The sequence below is a fragment of the Molossus molossus genome, unplaced genomic scaffold (genome assembly GCF_014108415.1).
Source record: "Molossus molossus isolate mMolMol1 unplaced genomic scaffold, mMolMol1.p scaffold_m16_p_7, whole genome shotgun sequence".
Taxonomy (NCBI): domain Eukaryota; kingdom Metazoa; phylum Chordata; class Mammalia; order Chiroptera; family Molossidae; genus Molossus; species Molossus molossus.
The window spans coordinates 91748794-91764257 of NW_023425401.1; the positions used below are offsets into that span (position 1 = coordinate 91748794).

At 42.0% G+C, this 15464-nt stretch overlaps 1 protein-coding gene across 3 annotated transcripts in view; it reads right to left on the reverse strand.

Annotated features, from left to right (window-relative positions):
* Positions 1 to 262: 262 nt before the first annotated feature.
* RBM28 (RNA binding motif protein 28) overlaps positions 263 to 15464 on the reverse strand; it is a 33765-nt gene continuing 18563 nt past the window's right edge. The window contains exons 12-19 of one of the 3 annotated variants that reach the window (XM_036247546.1): positions 14795 to 14930; positions 13506 to 13570; positions 11402 to 11560; positions 9145 to 9294; positions 8737 to 8811; positions 4890 to 5143; positions 4192 to 4291; positions 263 to 1670 (exon numbers count right to left, since the gene is read on the reverse strand). In XM_036247546.1, the coding sequence (XP_036103439.1) occupies positions 1536 to 1670; positions 4192 to 4291; positions 4890 to 5143; positions 8737 to 8811; positions 9145 to 9294; positions 11402 to 11560; positions 13506 to 13570; positions 14795 to 14930 (1074 nt within the window). In that variant the 3' untranslated portion in view covers positions 263 to 1535. Of the gene's footprint in view, positions 1671 to 4191; positions 4292 to 4889; positions 5147 to 8736; positions 8812 to 9144; positions 9295 to 11401; positions 11561 to 13505; positions 13571 to 14794; positions 14931 to 15464 lie in introns of all 3 variants that reach the window. The other 2 variants (XM_036247547.1, XM_036247545.1) reach the window with 2 other exon arrangements.

The window sequence follows — 15464 nt, forward strand, 5'->3', positions numbered from 1 at the left end:
CAAGTTCTCCCTTACACGAGCCCAAATCTGATTCCTTGTGACTTACTCATCTGCCCCTTACGCCCTTCTGGGCTCTACCAACAGCTATCACACCACAAGAATTCTCTTCTCAAGCAGGTCAGTACCAGTTACTCATCTGACTTTTAACTTTTTATTACAGAAAACTTCAAATGTTCACAAATGCAGAGAGAATAGTATACTAAATCTTTATTTACCTATGACCAACTTCAACAACAACCAACTCATGATCAATTCAGTTTCCATCTGACATTTTGATTTCCTTGACTACCTTGATCATTACATTTGTCTTACAAGTGTAGTCTGGCCAGTTCAGAGAACTAGCAACCCACCTGAGACATCCATTTCCACTAACACAGCCACACTGTCTCTCCATCATGCAAAATTAGTTGCCTCAAACTCTCCTACCAGAACTTGTGCAGTATGGTTTTTGGACCCAAGTGGGGGAATTTATATTTGTTCCTGTGATTTTCATCTTATCAGATTTAGTCCATCCCTTCAGGCTATTTATAATCCTTTTGGACCTTGACTCTCTAACATTTACCATCCCTTCCCAGCTTTTGTGACACGTAAATCCTGAAAAATAACTAAAGTTATCTCTACCTTCTCTGAGGTTAAAAAGAAAGAATACAAACATGCATAAGAATGGATTAGAAAGAGTGTAGAATTGGGAAGGAGCACACACACACCTTAGTTAAACTCCTCATTCCACAGACTGTGTCTGGTTCAAGGCCATCATTCGGTAAAGCAGTGCGGCTGGAGCCTAGGTCTGGAGCTCAGTGCTCTGCCTGCCACCCCTAACCTCTAAGCCCTCAGCGGAGGCGCTCAATGACAGAAAATGTACATTACACCAGCTAGGCTAGTGTCTGTGGACCACTGCAAACTGATTTCTTGTCAACTACCAACAATAACCCACTCATTTGGCAAATAATCATCCCATGTTGCTCTCCACCAGACCCCACTGCCCTCAATTACTTTCCAAGTTTCTCCCACCCTCAGAGATTAGGTTGGAAATCATTTTCTCTGCTCTTTCTTAAACAATTCCTGCAGTACGTAGGACTCCGTAATGGAATTAGAGTTAGGAATGTCAAAAATGTTCATAAATAATAAATGGCTTATATATATTAGAAATGAGAGTCTGTTATTCAAAAAGCCACAAAATATCTTATTTGGAAAAAACACTTAAATATACACCTTAAAAATTCAGCACACTCAAGAATGCATTTTACAACTGTTTCCATTTGAGAAACAGAAAGTTAAAATGGGTAATAATTATAAACACAATTTCACGAGAATCTGGATAATGTGCAAGAAGCATCATGTTTTTTCTGATATTTATCTTTATGATTAACTAACCACACAAAGTCCAGATGTGTACAGCCCAGGGAGCCCCCCAAAAAAGTGGCAGTGCATCAGGGGGTTTCTTTCCCTCAGTAAACGACACTGGGGCGTGGGAAGGAGCCTGGGAGCTGTACAGGAGCGCACAGTCCAGCTTCCTATCCAGTCAGCAGGCATCATCAGCTGTCAAACCACTTGCTCCTCTTTGCAAGAGGCGCTCCTTTAGACGGTCCCAATAATTTCTGCTTATATTGTTCGACCAGCTGGTTGAAGCGAATTTCAGCCTTATTTCCCTTAGCTTTTTTCTTAGGTACCTACAAATGAAAGGTAAGGAAACAAAAGATAGTCAGTTTCAAACAGTAAATATCATCTTACCTTAAGGCCACCCAAGAGAGAAAATAAGTAGGTACAGAGATCTTGTCCACCACAAGAAGGGGACTTTTAGAGAGTGACCCTTGGAGAGAAAAACCCTTAAAAAATCATCCATTGGTAAGAAATCAGACCAGGAATGCAGAGAAGGGCTCCCTAAAACACTGCACAGGTGTTTCAGAGGCCACTCCCAAATGCTCACTTGAATCTCCTCACAGAAGAGTCAGCCCAGAATTGGGGTGTTTTCACTCGCCCTTTCCCTCGCCAAGAACACTGCTTATGGGGTTTCAGGAAGTTTTATAAGACAGTGTGTATAGGCCCAACACTTCCCAGGCACACAGATTTCTCAAGGATGATGGGAAAGTAATACTTCTTGTACCCTAAAAGAAAGCTTGACCTGAAATGTTCAAAATCTTAGGACCACTGTTTCCTCCTAAAAGGAACTAGGACCCCTCGGGAAAACGGCGAATGCCAGGGCCAGGGAGGAACAGATTTGTAAGATGAGCTGGGACATCTGGCTGTATTGAAAAGGACACTAATAAAGACAGAGTCATCTCACAAGGTCTCAGAAATCCACCTGACAGGGTTTCTGCTAGCCTAACATGGCATAATGACTGCATCTGATGGAAACACATCAAGTACATAAAAACTCAGGAATGATTTTATAATACTATAAAATCTTACTGGTCACTATAGGAAGTTGATAGGACACCAATGCATTATTCTGGAAATTGATGAAGAGAAAAAAATAAAATAAAACATTTATCCTGCCTTTCCTATACAAATGGTATTTCATGGTAGCCAAAGAGTTAAAAATATTCTTTTTTTTTTTCTAGAATTCTACTAAAAAAAAAAAAAGCAAATGGATTGATGAAATTAGAAAATCATCATTTTGCAACCCATATTAAAATAGAGGATCTAGACAGTAATCGTCAATGGTATTAAAACCATTTGGTGAGAGGTTGACGGGGGACTTTACAAATGGAGGAATAAGGTAGACAATCCGCTGAGCCAAACCGGCCAGGGCGACAATCCCTAAACCTACTGATGAATTTGAGTTATCACCAAAAATGGGGCAACCGGACATTAGGATGCCTTATGATACAATGCAACAGAAAGCACATAGCATTACCTAAGAAATACTTTTGCCAAGCCCTGGCTGGTTTGGCTCAGCGGTTAGAGCTTCGGCCTGTGGACCAGAGAGTCCCGGGTTCGGTTTCTGCTGGGGGTATGTGCCTCAGTTGCAGTTTGTCCCCGGCCCCGGATGGGGTCGTGTGGGTGGCAGCCTGTCGATGTGTCTCTCTCACGTCAATGTTTCTCTCTCACTCTCCCCCACCCCTCTCCCGTTCTATCTGAAGATAAATGCAAAAGTGTCTTCAGGTGAGGATTGAAAATAAGAAAGAGAGAAAGAGAGAGAGAGAGAGAGAGAGAGAAAGAAAGAAAGAAAGACTTTTGCCAAGAAAACTGAACTTGAGTCTAATCAAGCTCTAGATCAAGCTACCAGTATACAGGCAATATGGGCTGTTATAGAAATGAGTTAAATGACAACCCAAGGAAGCAAAGCAGCTAACTCAAAATGTAATACATTCTAAAAGGCAAATGACCTGGTTTCTCCAACAAATTAACAGCATGGGAAAAAGGGAGTGATGAGGAAGACTGGATATTATAGGGAAAAAAAAAAATTTAAGAGATATAAAAATCATATGTAATATGTGGACTTTGAATCCTGATTGATGCTAACCAATTATAAAAATTTTTTTTGAGGCAACTGGGGACATTTTATTTTTTTTTATTTTTTTATTTTATTTTTTATCCTCACCCGAGGATATTTTCCATTTTTTGTACAGATAGAGTGGGAGGGAGAGAGAGGAAGGAGAGAGAGAAACATCGACGTGAAGGGACACATCGAGTGGCTGCCACCCGCACGACCAACCAGGGCCGGGGACAAACTGCAACCGAAGTATGCGCCCTTAGCGGGAACCGAACCTGGGTCTCTCCGGACCGCAGGCCGACGCTCTAACCGCTGAGCCAAACCGGCCAGGGCAACTGGGGACATTTTAATATGGGCTGTGTATTAGATGACATTTAGGGCTTCTTACTAATTTCATTAGATGTGATCATGGCTCTGTGTGTGTGTGTGTGTGTGTGTGTGTGTGTAAGGCCTGAGCAATACACATTTCCACAAGGCACATTTAAAAATGAAGTATTTAATGTACTGGGGGCAGGGAGCGTGTATGGGGGATAGGTAAAACAGGGTAACTGTTGAGTCACAGTAACTGATATGTGGGGGTTATTTCCCTATTCTCCCCCCTTTAGGGCTGTGTACTTCAGTGTCCTCTGAACAGCTGAGTCCTGCATGCAGCCACAATCTAGCAGCCCTTTTTTGCTCAACTGATCAAGGCACAAAAGCAACTGCCAGCCCCAGCAGAGCCTGTCGTACCAACACCTCGTGCACTACGGACTCGCCTGCTTGGGAGATAACTTCTGCTTCTCTTGCTTCCACTGGTTCATCTGGGGCTTTGGCTTTTTAGGAGGGAGAGACTTCACTTTGCCTTTGTCCCGCAACCTGAAACAATATGGTCAAGTGTCACCTCCGCGTTCTTCCTCTAATTGGCACCCCTGAGGTTCTCTGAGGTAGGAAGATAAAATGCCTTTTCTTACACTGGCGTTTTCAAACCCATGATAAGTCATTTTAGAAAGGGATGCTGTAACAGAATGTCCTAAGGTTCAACATTTGTACATTTGTTTTTTTGTTTGGGTTTAAAACCTCAAGAGAATCTCAAAAAACTTTCATGTATTTAACAAATATTTTTTTAAAGATCAACTTTTATTCATAGCATATAGTCTGTTGCCCCAAACAGAACTGCAGGGGAACCTCAAGTAGGTAGGCTCAGTGGACAGACAGCCATCTGGACAGTTGGAAGCTTTCAAAAGAGGAGGAAAGGTCATGAAAGCCCAGCCTGGAAGGCTCCTCGGAGGCCCCTCTGCCAGTCCTGTTCTGCTTCCATGCAGTCCAGGAAGGACACGTCTGCTGTGCTCTGGGACTAGCACAACACTGAGCGTCCCTGTCGTACAAACAAAAGCCACAAAGAGGAAAAGAGCTGAGGAAAAACAAACCCTCTCAGAAACCATTCCCTGTCCTATGCCATTGTCCTGCATCTCACCTGATTTTGGGGCCTCGGTGTGAGGGTAGCGCCAGGACCTTTCTTCTCTTCTTTCCATCAGGCAACTCCACCTGCTCCACCTCGGCCTTGGTCTGGAATCCTGTCCATGAGATAGAGCCCGCCTTCCCCTTCTGCTCTGGGGGAGCCTGGCTTTGCTCCTGTGTGCGGTTTTGAGCTGCTTTCTGTTGTTGGTCTTTGCCAAGCTCTGGTTGCTCCTGCTGTGGCTCACCAGTTGTGGACTTGGATTTCATTTTCTGCTGCATAAAACAAGAAACCACATCTGGTTTCTGGATGAGTTTTATGTGCTTGAAACACTCAGCACAAGGTGTTATGTGTGCTTGGTTAAGAGAGAGGAATTCTTCCCATCAAAAGAGAGAGACTACAGGAAAGTGAACACAAGTGGTTCACAGGCCCCAATAGAGTCACAAATGGTTACTGGGTGGGGGCACAAAATAAACATTTCCCTTCCCACATGCGGAAATGGGGAGAGTACATGCATGCAGAAGACTTGAAAGCCAGTAGGAAAAAAAAGGCTTGGGAGAATTACTAAAGGTGTAACAAACATATAATGGAAATACCCGAAGAAAAAAAGTAACAGATGAAATATTTGAAGTAGTAAGAGCCAAGAATTTTCCAAAATTAAGACAGCCACTAAACCACAGATCCAGGGAGCTCAACAAATAACAAACAAGATAAATACCAAAAAATCTACACCTAATACTATATCAAACTGCAGAAAATCAAAGATAAGGAGAAACTCTTAAAAGCTGGGTGGTTGGGGGGAATCCCTTTACCTACAGATAGAAACAAAGATAATATTACATTGGATCTCTTTTCAGAAACCATGTAAACAAGAAGAGAACAGAGTGAAATATTTAAAATGGAGAGGAGGAATCACCAACCTAGAATTCTGTATTCAGTGTAATTATCCCTTAAAAGTGAAAGAAATGATTTCTCAGACAGCCCTGGCTAGGTGCTCAGTTGGCTGGAGTATTGTTCCATACACAGAAAAGGCTGCAGGTTCGATTCCGAGTCAGGGCACATACCTAGGTTTTGAGTTCAGCCCCGGTCAGGGCACATAGGGGAGCAACTGACCGGTATTTCTTTCTCTCTTCCTTCCTCTCTCTCTTTTTTTTAATCCTCACCTGAGGATATTTTTCCGTTTACCTTTAGTAGAGTGGAAGGAAGGAAGGGAGGGAAAAAGAGAGAGAGAGACATCGATGTGAGAGAGACATATCGATTGGTTGCCTCCCGCATGACCCTGACCAGGGCCAGGGACCAAACCACAACCAAGGTACATGCCCTTGACCGGAATTGAACCCATGACTCTTTGGTCTGAGGGCCGACACTCTAACTTAAGCCAAACCAGCCAGGGCTTCCTTCCTCTCTCTTTAAAATAATCAATAAAAACATTTCCTCAAGTAAGGACTAAAAAAAAAAAAATATTTCTCAAACAAAATTTAAATAAATCTGTCTCCAGTACATATGTCTTGCAGAAAATGCCAAACACATTTCTTCAGAAGAGGAAAATGACCTAGATCAGAAACTCAAATCTACATTAAAAAAAAAAAAGAACATAAGAGAAGGAATAAATAAAGATAAAAAAAGAAAAGATGCTGTGAGAAGAAAGGCATAAAGAATGGTACATATTTATGTTGCACTGAAGTGGAAAAAGAAAAAAAGATTCACATGAAATTAATGTGGTGTTATTTTGTCCTGTTCACCTTAAAAATCGAGATAGGCACACTGATACACAAAGATCTATCACATGCCTGCTATGTGCTAGTCTGTCACTAAGTGGTAGGGTACAGATGGAAAGAACAGTGTCTGCCTTTCAGGACTCACAGCCTAACGGAGCTAAGAGACACATACACAAATAAAGCAAAGTAAAAAACTAAAGGTGAGCAAGGCCAGTGTGGCTCAGTGGATTGAGCATCGTCCCATGGACTGAGAGGTCCCGGATCGAGTCCCGGTTGGGGCACAAGCCCGGGTTGTGGGCTTGATTTTCAGTAGGGGTGCAGGGGGCAGTCAATCCACATTTCCCTCTCACATCAGTATTTCTCTCTCTCGCTCCCTTCTTCTCTCTCTGAAAAAATCAATAAAAACATTAAACAAACAACAACAAAAAACTAAAGGTGAGTTTAAGGAAGTTCATGAAGGTACAAATAATGAGATCTTATCTCTTTTGAAAGAGGTGGGAAAATGCTACTTGAGGAAATACATCTGATATGAATGTGGAAACTGAGTCAGAGGACAGAGGCACTTTTACATAGAAAGAGCAGTACGTACATAAGTGTAGGGAACAACTAAAGCCATCCGAGTTTTTTTAAGTCAGTAGCTTCAGAATCACCTCCTGAAGCAATAGCTTAAAGCAGTAAATAAACCTAGGATAAAAAAAGTTGTCTTGAACCAAGAACCAGATCCCAGGTGTTCCAACCTAGGGCATTGTATTAGCCACTGAGCCTGCTCCTCTATTGGTCATGCTCACTATTGATCACAAAGACTGTAAATGTTTGGTATATATACAAGCTAAGGTATAATAGTAATGTCAGCTGTAAGAGCTTAGGTATCAAGAACAGTCTGGTCCCATATACCCTGGGGAAAAATGGGTAAGAGTATTGACTGTGTGCTGACCATTCACGTGCAAGACAATTTACATGTATTACCTCATTTAATCCTTATCAACTATGTGAAGCAGACACTATTTATCCCATTTTACAAACTAGAAAATAAAGCTGAGAGAGGTAGTAACTTGCCAAGGAACTCAGAAAGCAGCAGAGACTGAGTTTGAACAGAAGGATTCCCGTTTCCAAAGTCCCTGTTCTTTCCTCTACATTAGATTAAAAACAGTACTAAAACTATCAGGCATCACATTTCTGGAGCCACTGAATAAGAAAAAATAATTATGAAAGAGACAGATGAAATCTACAGGTAACGCAAAACTTTAACCTTGGCCATTCATTTTGACATGGACCATCACCAGGCACTGTACAAGAAATGCTGATTGGGAATACCATCAGTCTGCTTCTCTCCTCTCCTTCCTTTCCCTTCTGTGGAGCTATCGCAAGACAGGCCAGCAGAGGAGAAGGTAGCCTGGAGAGTTCTAGGGAACTAAGAATAAAGGGTAACAAAGAACCTACTAAAGTACAAACCTATTTCAAGGTGGCAGAACCACAAACTGAACAAAACAGAAGTTTAAACATGCCCTTTAAAAAGTACCTTAATTGGCCCTGGCCGGTTTGGCTCAGCGGTGGGAGCATCGGCCTGCGGTCCAGAGACCCGGGTTCGGTTCCTGTTAGGGGCTCGTACTTCGGTTATAGTTTGTCCCTGGCCCTGGTTGGGTTGTGCGGGTGGCAGCCACTCAATGTGTCCCTTTCGCGTCGATGTTTCTCTCTCTCTCCCTCTCTCTCTCTCCCGCTCTATCTGAGCAAAAGAATGAAAAAATGTCCTTGGGTGAGGATAAATAAATAAACAAACTTCTCTGTGCCTCAAGTTCCTCTCTAAAAAAAAAAAAAGTATCTTAATTGAACGCCGGTTTGGCTCAGTGGTTAAGGCATTGGCCTGCGGACCAAAGGATCTTGGATTCGATTTCCTGGTCAAGGGCGCATATCTGGGTTGCAGGTTCGGGCCCCAGTCAGGGTCATGCAGGGGCAACCAGACAATGTGTCTCTCTCACAATGATGTTTCTCTCTCTCTCTTTCTCTGCCCTCCTTTCCACTCTGTCTAAAAACCAATGGAAAAATATCCTTAGGTAACGATTAACAACAAAAACAGTTAAGTTGGATGTTATGTGTTATGAACAATAATTGAAAAAAACAAAAACAGAAAAGACATTTCAGTTCTGTACCTGGCTGCGCTGGATCCTCAGTTCCCTTATTTTAAGCTTCCTTCGATCTTCCAAAGAAAACTCCACTATTGGTCTCTGTGTCAGAAGGAGACAATGTCATTCATTAGATTTCTTAACCTCTGAGTGCAATAAACTGAGCTGTCCACCACCATCGCCCTCGTTCTTGCAAGTCAGAGGTGGCTGCTCACTTACTCTACTTAAAGGTAAGGGACCAGTTGTGCAAGTAGTCTATACAATTAGAGTTCCTGCCAGTCATCTTATTACCTGAATCACTGCTCATTGCCTCCACTGACTTGCTACTCTTTCCCATTACTCAAATGTCTGAGAGGGCACTGGACACGAAGGAGAAGAATGGTTTTCTGCAAACGGTCCTCAGAGGAACTGCTCTCCCAACAGGATGAGGCTCACCTTCTGAGGCCCAAAGATGTCTGGGTTGTTGTTGATGTGGCGCAGGGCTGTCAGAGCATGTTCATGCTCCTGGAACTCTGCAAAGGCGTAGCCCAGGGACTGACCCTTAATTTTCCCATGAACTCCTTTGAGGTCTCGCATCACCTTACACTATGACAAGAACAAGAGAAAAAAACAACCAATAATTACAGGATGAGGAGCCTTAACAGACTCAATTATTGGGACAGACTCTTCATCTAGATCAGCACTACAAGGGTTGTACTGAAATAACACTTGTGAATGTCTGCCTTATTAGTATACACCTACTCAGAGCACAGAACAAATTAGATCTTTTCATGCTTTCTAAGAGTTTATAGACCTCAATACAAACCTACAAATAAGCATGAATATAAAATAAACTTTCCAAGGAAAAATTATAATGCTAACTACTGACAATACATACAAGTTGAGAGGTCCATGGTACCTAAAGTTGTGCATTAAGTTATTAAGGAGGATAAAATGTAGTCTCTAGATCTCATCATTGTAGAAACCACTCAGAAAGAAAATTACTACAGAAGGGAAGGAAGAAGGCCGATGGCATTAGATAAGAAAGACATTTCAGGCTTGGGGAAGAGCCTGCCCAACATACAGTATCACAAATACAGGAAAAAGCTTTCGTTGTCTTTGCTTGGCACTGAGACCCTCTCTGACATTACCTTTCCCCAAACCTTAAGCTGACTGTAATAGGCATCCTGGGCACTGAGGTACAGTAAGGAATTTGGGGGAAATTGATCAATCACATGCTGTTATTCCTGAAGCTGAAGTTCTCATTTTGGAGAGGTCTAGGCATGAGGAACACTTGGATACTGCATTTGGTATACGTCCAGTATCTACTCTGTACCTAGAACTATGCCCTCTACTATAGGAAAATCAAGAAAAACATAAAATTCCCTGGCTGGTTTGGCTCAGCAGTTAGAGCGTCGGCCCGAAGACCAAAGAGTTGCAGGTCCAATTCCTGGTCAACGGTACATACCTCAGTTGCAGGTTCAATACCCAGCCCAGGTCGGGGTCATACAGAGGCCATCAATCAATGTGTCTCTCTGACATCAATGTTTCTCTCTCTCTCTCTCTCTCTTTCTCCCTCCCACTGTATCTAAAAAAAAAAAAAAAGTCAATGGAAAAGTATCCTCAGATGAGGATAAAAAAAAAAAAGAAAGTCATAAAATGAGGTTCCCGTCTCCAAGAGGCTTACTATTTGCTGAGACACTACTTACACATATGAAATAATTAAAGAGAAAATTCAATACAATACAAATATTGTAAAACATACATTTCTCTAAATAATGACACATTTTAAACGTGCAGACACTTATTAAGTGTTGTGGATGTTGATATGAGGAATTACACAACTGACTCCTTCACCAGTAACACTTGGAACGATTTTACCAAGAGTAGTGTCAGATACGTGCTGATATGTTCACATTCTCTCACTTAATTCCCCAAATACCAATACCGTACGTTTGGTGAGGCTTTCAAAGATTACGGTGATGAAACAGAGCAAAGCAGATTCACAATATTGGCTATGTTACTTTCTTAATAAATTCTGATCAACAGATTACTGTGTGCCAGGTACTAAGCCAAGCATTCGGAACAATGAGATGACACCTGTCCTCAAAGAGCTCAGTCTGGTTGGAGAAATGACTGACTGACAATTCCAGGACAGTGTAATAGTAAGTGCTATGACACAGGGATGCAAAGGGGCCATGGGGGAAACAGAAAGGTTTCTGTTCTCAGAGTCTAACCAAATCGTGGTATAAATCCAGCATTTGTCTGACACAGCTGCTGAAGACCTGTGCAGCTCCCTGTACTCACCACAGGGCACTGAGGACTCTTACCATAGGCTAAGAGCCTAAGTGGTAATAAAATGCTCTTCTAAAGAGCAAAGCACACAGATTATTTTCTCAGCAAGAAAACTGACATTACAGTACCTGGTAGGGTGCTGAGCACACAGCAGGCATTCAATAAATGTTTGCTGAAGTACTTCACTAGGGCAGAGACTTCCTCACATTCTATTGCAATTTGGTCAGATGTAAAAGCAATTCTAAGAAAAAAGGAGAAAAAAAAAAAAAAAGGCACGAAAACTGCCAAAGTCAGGCCTGTCTGCTGACAATGTGTCCAGAAGAAAATCTGTCCATCTGCTAGCACCACAACCTGAAAATAAATGCTCAATCTGACCCGGGACGAGTACCAGTTCTGAGCAAGCAGGGCCAACTCTCACCTCCTTGATGCGTACCCCCTTCTCCCCTCCAGTGGCATTCAGCAGCAGCTTTCTGAGCTGACTGTCATCCACGGCCTTGGGGAGATTATGCAGGCAGAGCCTGGTTCGGGAGACAAAGATATTCTGGTCCTTCAGTTTCTGATGCTTCAGTAGTTCAAACTGAAAGAAAAACAAATTGTTAACAATCCAATCCACCCTTTAAAAATGCAGGCTCATAGTTCTCCAAAAGGCAAGAACCATGACCCTGTCCAATAACTACACACATAGAAGAAAGGGGAAATCACCCACCCTGCAGTCTTACAATGCCTAGCACAGGGAAAGAAAGGTTCAGAGGCAAGATGGTGTGCAGGTGGTACAGTCATGGATGGGGCCAGACTAAATTAGAAATCTAGGCTTAACTAGAAAAGTTAGATGAAATCTTTTAGGTTGCATGTTTTTCTCACCTACAAAGTAGAACTGTAGATCAAAATATAATATCAATTTCCCAGTGGTGAGGTGAGGCCAAAACAAGAAGAGATACATAAAACCTTGACCTCAAAACTGGGCACAGGCTAAATAACAAACAATACTGTAACTAACATTTATTCCCAGTCTTGATCTAACCACCAACTCAAACTATCTAATCCTTCCAAAAGGAAATGGAATTTATTTAAAGAATACTAGAGAGGCCCATCGGTGTGGCTCAGTGGTTGAGCGTCGACCCATGCACCAGGGGGTCGCAGTTCAATTCCTGGTCAGGGCACATGCCCAGGTTGTGGGCCCAAGCCCCAGTGAGGGGCATGCAGGAGGCGGCCAATCAATGTTCTCTCTTATTGATGCTTCTATCTCTCCCTCTCCCGTCCTCTCTCTAACATCAGTAAAGAAAAAAAAAAAAATACTAGAGAGAATGTTGTCTCGTCTCTACTCTGCCACCTTGAGGCAAAGGAATGTCCACGACCACAGAAATGAATTCTGCTTCTAGAGCATCAGCCTCTATTATGCTGTACAAAACACTGACCCCAGGGCAACCTATCTCTAAAATGAAAGATGACATTCTTCTCCTTTTTTTAAAATTAAATTAGTAGAAAAAAGTTTTAAATTACATTTTCCCTTTCATCAAGTTTTCTCATTCCTACTGCTCCTTGTTTGGCAAAGGTACTAACAAATCACAAATAAACGGATATTCTGGAACTGAATAGTAAAGGGATAATGAAAGAGGCCTAAGTTCAACAGCGTGATTTTTCTTCCAGGAAAAGCTGTGCCTGCTGTGAATTACAACGCATATAATCTAGTGAGCTTTTCACTAGAAAAATTCAATCTAAGAGAAAATTAAATGTGTCACTATTGCAATGTGATCAGAAATGCCCCCAACTACCATAATTTCCAGATGCTCAATACCAAAAAAAGGTTGAGAACGCTAGTCTAGACAGGAAACTACACAGAAAAGACATGCTGCCTCTTATTGTTGCTATATTCTCATCTCAGTCCATCACCTTCTGCACTTTCAGGTCCCACAGCTAATACTAAGTGGGCTTAGCTTTTTAAAAGTAAGCTACATGGACAAAAGAAAAAGTTACTGGGAACTAACATTACCAAGCAGCAGAGAACTTAATGGCATCAGTTAGCAGTGGAAACTCCCAAAATACAGAGCTTTCCAAAAATGATTTTATAATCTGGAAACATCCTCCTCCTCCCCAAAATGGGCATCTTAACTATCTCAAGACCCACATCTACCTTCTTCCCTACTAATTCCAGCCTACTCCAAACTTCCTTTCTTACATTATCCTGCATTTATACTAATAACTAATTATACACAGCCCTAGCCTCTAAGTGTCTACTGCATGATCTCCAAACATACTATTCAGCACACATTTACTGCTGAGAATTAGAAAAAGAAACAATAAGATCCAGTTCTTATAATGGCATAAAGTGCTGAACTAATGTTATGTATGTTGGGTTACCTGCTGTTTCACCTGTGTGCTTCTTTTCTCTCTAACAACAGAGTAAGTATAGCCTGTCACCGATACTCAGCTTTTTGATAAGCACCTCTACCATTCAATAATTATGATTTATTTATTTATAATAAGTCACGCAGAACCTGAAGGCTGGTACCTAACCTACTCACACGTTCTCTTTTGGCCATATCAGCAGCGCTCACACCCTCTGCAGCCTTCGTCCCAGCACGAATCACTGCAGAAAGAGGGAAAAAGGCCAAGACATCAGCAAGGGAATTTTCACTGAGCAACAAGAGGAATGTAATGTGAATGATGCAAGCTCTTTGTACAGGGCCCAGAGGACTATGCTGGCCAGGACATAGAGGCATTTGGGTAGGGCCAGAAATAGGCTACAGGGCTAAGTTCTCAGCTCAGAGCTGCTCTCAAGGACTAACACTCTGAACATTTTGTAATTTTGTTCCTCTTCTCCTTCCCTCCCCTCAAAGAAGCTTCATCTACATGCCCAACATCAGATGGAAAGGCCTAGAGGAAGTTCTGAAAATAATTACATTTTAGGCATTTGGATTGCAAAAATGCTCCATCTATAACCTGCCCTTGAACTTTTGCTGCTCCTCATGTACTTGGGGCCATTACCAAGTGGTGGAATATGCCAGCCCAGAAAACAGCCATATCACCATATAGGGGCCTAGTATCAAAGGCTAATGACCTAACATTACGAGTGCAGGCTGTGCAGCTGTTCAACAGCTGGGCTGACAAATACTGTATGACCTAGAAGGAGGGATTCTCTTTCTTTTAATTAAAGTGAATTTCTGACTATCTTTCTGGCATTAAGGGAAAGGTACTTTGCACATTTTAAATCCAAAAGAGTAATTTTAGTCACAATTTTCACTCCTTCAGAAAACTTATTAAAAATGATGACAAGAAGCAAAGGTAATTGGAGTTTTTCCTCCCCCTTTTTCCTGCCAATCCTCTGATACAAGGGTCAAAAGGCAAGCAGGCAGAAAAGACGATGAGACTGGTTCATCTACAAATTGGGTGAAGGTTTTCTAACAGAAAGCCACATCTGCTAAAGTGGAATAATATAACACTGCTGCCCTAGCCAGTGTGGTTCAGCTGGTTGGAGCATTGCCCCATGTACCGGAAGGTCGCGGGTTCAATTCCCAGTCAGGGCACATATCTAGATTGTGGGTTCAATTCCTGGTCAGGGCATGTATGGAAGGCAACCGATCACTGTATGTCTCTTGTATTGATGCTTCTCTCTCTCCCTTCCTCCCTCTCTAAAATCAATAAAAAAAACACACACACATTAAAATAATAATGATAATAATAAAACACTACTAAAGAAGACATTTGGGGTTTTAATGTGAAACATGCCCTCAAATATAATATTGCTGGGTCACTGTCACAGTACAGGGCCAGCTACTCAGAAGCCTGGTTTGTGTCTCCCTTCCACACTCACAGCCTTCTCGGGCTAGGTAGAGGTTCCGAGTTCCAGTTGGCTTCTTCACCTTCTTTGTCCGGAGCTTTGCAGCCTCATCACGGGTCACTGCCAAGTCAACCTTGAGCTGCCGGCCATCCAGCTTCAGCCCACCACTCTGTAAAAGATTGCCACCCTCTCTCTTAAAACACGTTAACAAGTAAAAACTAAGCTGACAAGAACACTAAGGAAAGGGAAACAGCAAACCCAATTAAGCTATGGAACGCAATCCCAAGATGTTTTGGCCCAGCTAACAATATTTACTATAGTTATGCAAAAGGCCATGTGTGTACTTAGGACAGTCAACAGTAAATAATTTTAAATAATTTATTTTATGGCACATGATTAGGCCCCAAATAAGCCTAAATTGAGGAAAATGATCTGTAAACAGGCAAATATTTAGTAATCTAAAGGAAGCTAATGAAATGGTAGTGTTAACTCAAGAAAATTTAACAGACAATGGCAATACAAAATAACTATCACAAACCAATTTATCTTTGGTTATGGAACACACAGAAAATTCTCCATCATGCACTCACTTTCTCTCTCAAACACTTACTACACTTCACAGATGGCCTAATCCTGTCTTGTTCCAGTCTTTCATGTCATCGGCCTAAGAGAAGCTGACATACAGATAGTGATCAATAAATAC